Consider the following 4,601-nt stretch of genomic DNA (forward strand, 5'->3'; position numbering starts at 1 on the left):
CTAAACTTCTATACTGGTCTTTCTTCTCTGGTAGGAGTTAAATAATCCCTACAAAACGGAGGTGAGCTCTACAGGCTTCCGTAACTACTAAAGTGTCTCCTGATGTTCAAGAAGTAATTGTAATACCATCATTCACATTTTACATTATCGACTGTTGAACTGGTAGATTGTGATCACAGTGTTCTTAAAAAACGCTTTTTCTACTTAGTTATATTGTAAGTAACGCCATATCATAATATTAGTAGCGTGTTTCAGACAGTCGGTTCAGATTATGTCAGAATACGGTTGATTGTGTTTTGTTGTTTCATTTACGGATAAGTATATTTAAAATTCATCAAAATGACAGACAAAGGACAAGAAGAAAGAAATGCCATTATAAGGCAAAAGATGTTGGACATGAAAAATATTAGAATAGAAAAAATGCCAATGGACTCACCATGGTTGAGACCGGCTCGAATGAGCTTTCGTCAAAATGGTGAAGATAAAGCTTGGGATTTGTCTAGAATTCATGACAGTGTAGCAATTATCGTATTTAATATAAGTAGAAAAAAATTAATATTTGTTCGACAATTTCGACCAGCTGCCTATTATGCTACGCTTCCCGAGAAATTTCAAGAGGTTGACATTAAGAATTATCCATTAGAAACTGGATTAACCTTGGAATTATGTGCTGGTATTATTGATAAGAATGCGACACTTGCTGAAATTGCAAGTATAGAGTTGAGAGAAGAATGCGGATATGAAGTACCTCCTACTGCTTTTACGGAAATAGTTACTTACCGGTAAACTTGATCATTTGTTTTCAATTGCATTCAAATTATTTCATCATTTTTTAGAAACACTCTTATAAACTACTTCAAGATTGTATATTTTTTGAATATATGAAACTTATCATTGTGTAGCCAAAGTAATTCATGACTAATTCTAAGCAAACAATTCATATCAACGGCTATGATTATTTATATGTTGTAGCTAATTTTAAATTCTTTGAAAAGATTTGTATATTTTATGATATATAAATAATTATGAATGATTATATAAAAACAAACATATTATACCAGCAATGAAATAGATTATAAAAAAATCATCATCTGAATATCGAATGTCATTGAAATAAACAGTCAAAATTACAGAAATTTATTACATTTGAGTTTTATGAATTGAACTGTCGATTAATTTATTGATATTAGTTAAGTCATTGTTAGTAATGATTAACTTTTTATCAATAAAAAAGTATCATTTTCATTAAAATTGCAATCTCTTTCCTTATTAAAATTTACTAAATTCTTCATCCGAACAATAATTAATGCAATAGCGCTGTAGCATAAATATTTACCTCTTCAATACTAAGTGTTGAATAATTGTCTTTGCAGTGATGTTGGTAGCACAGTTGGCAAACACACACTATTTTATGTTGAAGTAAGTGACGAGATGCACATACACCCTGGTAAGTTGTCAATTAACCACTCTGAATAATTATTATTGAAGTAAAGTTAATAGTTTTTTATAAAATTCGAGGAAAATATAATTATCAAATCTTGTGTTGACATAGTTGCTTTTATCAGTTTTGTTGCTTAATTAAATCAATGGTACTGTTATTGAAAGTATGCAAATACTGCTAGATAATGTAGAGCCTTTGATCTAAAAGGTCAAAGAATAGCATTAGTAATTTAAATTATTTTTACATCAAGGCGGTGGTGCTGAATCCGAAGGAGAACTCATCGAAGTGGTAGAGATGAGTCCCGAAGAAGCAAATAATTACATCGCTTCTGGAGATGTACAGAGTCCACCAACATTTTTGTATGGAGTTTTATGGTTTTTAACAGCAAAAAAAGATCGTTACTGTTAAGATTGTTAAATCTATATAAACATGTACATTCAATCATTTGATGAATTGTTCGAAATTAGCATAATTTATTTACAAAGAGAAAATTTTATTTACAAGGTGTAGTGAAAAACTAAAGAACAATGTTCAATTAAAATTATTTATAATTACTGATCAGCTTCATCTTTCGTAAACTGATTACTGACCCATGCTAGGCCCCATTTTAAATTTGTTAATAAAAATTTCAGTGCCTTTGTCCACTGTTCTTCAGAATTAAATTGAATTCTGAAACATAAATTACAAATCATGAAGAAATAGCAATAATTTGAATAAATTTTATTGAGTAGAAATTTTTAAGTTAATCTACATTTAGAAAAATTCTTTTTAGTGTAATTTCGATTATTTTTCATTGATAAATTTTCTTTAAAATAAATTAATTTTTATTAAAAATAATTCGTATAAAAAATGAGTTACTTGATAGAGTATGAATTCCCTGTGGCAGAATCCTCGATTTTGCCTCGATCCATTTTATAAGGTAAACAAAATCCACTGTCACCTTTTTCTACTTGCTCCTTAAATTGTTGTAAACAGTCTAAAAAGGCAACCATTGCTGCATCAAACTTCGTATCCCATGAAAACTTGAACCCTCCACTTCCATAAAGTGGTAATTCTTTTTGTTGATCCAGAACTTCTATATAACTATGATTACCAAAAGGCACAAGGCGGAAACGTTGAAAAGTCAAATTCATTTTTCTTGCCAATGCAGTTAACAAAAGTGTTGTTTGACCCCAAGCAGCATTAATTTCACACCAATCAACTGGTGCACTTGGCAAACGGCCCAGTCTAAAAGAATTTATTGTCCCAAAATGTCCCGAGTGCCAAATGTAAAATGTAGCATTGAAAACATTTGTTTTTTTCAGTCTTTCAAGCTGGGATGCTGCGTAGGCAAGTTGACATTCTAAGCTAAAGATGAAAGTTTGAAATTAATTACATAATAATGCATATTATTATATATTGTCGCATGTAAACTATTTCACTAATATTGTTAAATATTATTAGTTTTATTTGTATTTTCGAGAGGCATTGTCATGCAAAAAAATTCAATTCAATCTATTTACTTAAGAATATAAAAAAGAGCTGAAGTGTTATTTACATTGCTAAAAATAACAAATTCAGTTCTGTGTTAATTACCTTCGACATTCATCTTCTGCTAAAATAAGATCTCTACGATGTTTTGAATATTCTCTCCAATACCTTTCCTCTTCATTTTGTAACCTTTCTCTTTCTGATTCTTTTTCAGCGATTGCATTTCTTGTAGCAGCTTCTTCTTTTCTCAAAGCTTCCAGCTCTTGAATCATTCGTTCTTCTTCAGCTTTAACATCTGCTAATTCCTTCACTAAAATCTCCATTTCTCCAGTATCACTATCATTCTGCTGATCAGCTTCTAATTTTTTTAAGAATTCATTATAATCAGACCATTCTCCTTCAGTCATACGTAACTGTTGATCTATCAACATTAGTAAACTGTCTGTACATTCATCACAAAGTGGATGATCCGCTGCACTACTGCTACTAAGTATGTCAAATAATGTAGCTCTCACCTGAAATAATTATTTTTCATTATAAATAGTCAATTGAACAATTTATAGAATTCAACATGTGCACTTGATGAAATATTCATAATTTTTTTAATGTTTTATCATAATCATAGTACACAACTTGCTTACTATTACATCATTACTTTAAATAGCCATTATATTAAAATATATTTTATCATTAAGAATAATTAAGAGAATTGATTTATCTAATGAATATTTCACAATAATTAATATACGATACAGGTAATTCAAAATATTTACTCATGTTCAATGATTAAATATATCGAAAATAATCATTAAATTAGCATACTCTTAAATGATGACTGAGACTTTCTGTTTCTCCAGAATCTCCAACCAACATAAATCCGTTTGTTCCATTAGTAGACTCTGTGAGTCGAAATGGAGGGACTAGATTTTCAAGACTTCCACTTTGTGGTTCTATGTCTCCTACGACTTGTTGCTGAATAGGAACTGAAAAATTCAATATGTAAGGTACAGTTAGTTTATTTTGTTCTAAATATTTATATTTTCCAACAATAATGAATCTATTATGAATTTATATAGCTATCACGTTAAATCAATAAAAACTAAACCAATAAACAATAATTATTTTATTGTTTAAAGTTATTGTTCAAAATAGAAATTACCTACGTGATAATTCAGCTAAAGTATGTTCCCCAAGATGATCAAAACTTGGATCTAATCTTAACGGTTGTAAGCACCTTTGACATGCAAAACTAACATTACTTTTAATATCTACCATTTTGTAATAAGTTAATTTATTGGATAAACTATTCTAAGCGATATCAGTTTGATGGATATCTGAAAAACACTTCTTTGTGACATTAGCAGAAACAACTGTTATTTATTATTATTGTTAAAGTAGATGTCGTTAGAATCAGAGATAGTTAACTTACATGCTGTCTTCGAGAACTTGCTCAGAATAGTAAAGTCACGACACCTTCAACAAATTTTTAAAATATTTTCTTTAACCAGAATCTGTCGTCATTGAAAAAATTCTTCTACTTACCATCTGTTAGATCAAGATTCTAAATTATTAGACTTCTTCTTTACCTCTGAATAGTAATTGTAGAAATAGACATTTCTCGATTGGTAATGGATAACAAAGAGAAAGCCACCAAAGAGTTCATCATTCGGCTTGTAGTTGCTAGTATCAT

The 4,601-nt window shown here is 29.6% G+C and overlaps 2 protein-coding genes across 3 annotated transcripts; one reads left to right on the forward strand and one right to left on the reverse strand.

Moving 5' to 3' along the window:
* Nucleotides 1–207: 207 nt before the first annotated feature.
* Nucleotides 208–1,888, forward strand: LOC118065253 (uridine diphosphate glucose pyrophosphatase NUDT14-like). The gene is made up of 3 exons (XM_035080423.1): nt 208–782; nt 1,374–1,447; nt 1,692–1,888. The coding sequence occupies exons 1-3, from the start codon at nt 340–342 to the stop codon at nt 1,847–1,849; spliced, it is 675 nt and encodes a 224-aa protein (XP_034936314.1). The 5' UTR covers nt 208–339; the 3' UTR covers nt 1,850–1,888.
* A 6-nt stretch (nt 1,889–1,894) lies between these two features.
* On the reverse strand, nt 1,895–4,284 carry Atg6 (Beclin-1-like Atg6). 2 transcript variants are annotated; one of them, XM_035080421.1, is made up of 5 exons: nt 4,075–4,284; nt 3,734–3,894; nt 3,017–3,426; nt 2,300–2,788; nt 1,895–2,110 (listed from the first exon to the last, which is right to left on the reverse strand). In XM_035080421.1, the coding sequence occupies exons 1-5, from the start codon at nt 4,184–4,186 to the stop codon at nt 1,993–1,995; spliced, it is 1,290 nt and encodes a 429-aa protein (XP_034936312.1). In that variant the 5' UTR covers nt 4,187–4,284; the 3' UTR covers nt 1,895–1,992. The 2 variants fall into 2 exon arrangements, with proteins under 2 accessions (XP_034936312.1, XP_034936313.1); XM_035080422.1 differs by having other exon boundaries at nt 4,071–4,199.
* Between the last annotated feature and the right edge of the window lie 317 nt (nt 4,285–4,601).

This window comes from Chelonus insularis, unplaced genomic scaffold, assembly GCF_013357705.1.
Source record: "Chelonus insularis isolate UGA/USDA-ARS -01 unplaced genomic scaffold, ASM1335770v1 contig_280_pilon, whole genome shotgun sequence".
Classification (NCBI taxonomy): Eukaryota; Metazoa; Arthropoda; class Insecta; order Hymenoptera; family Braconidae; genus Chelonus; species Chelonus insularis.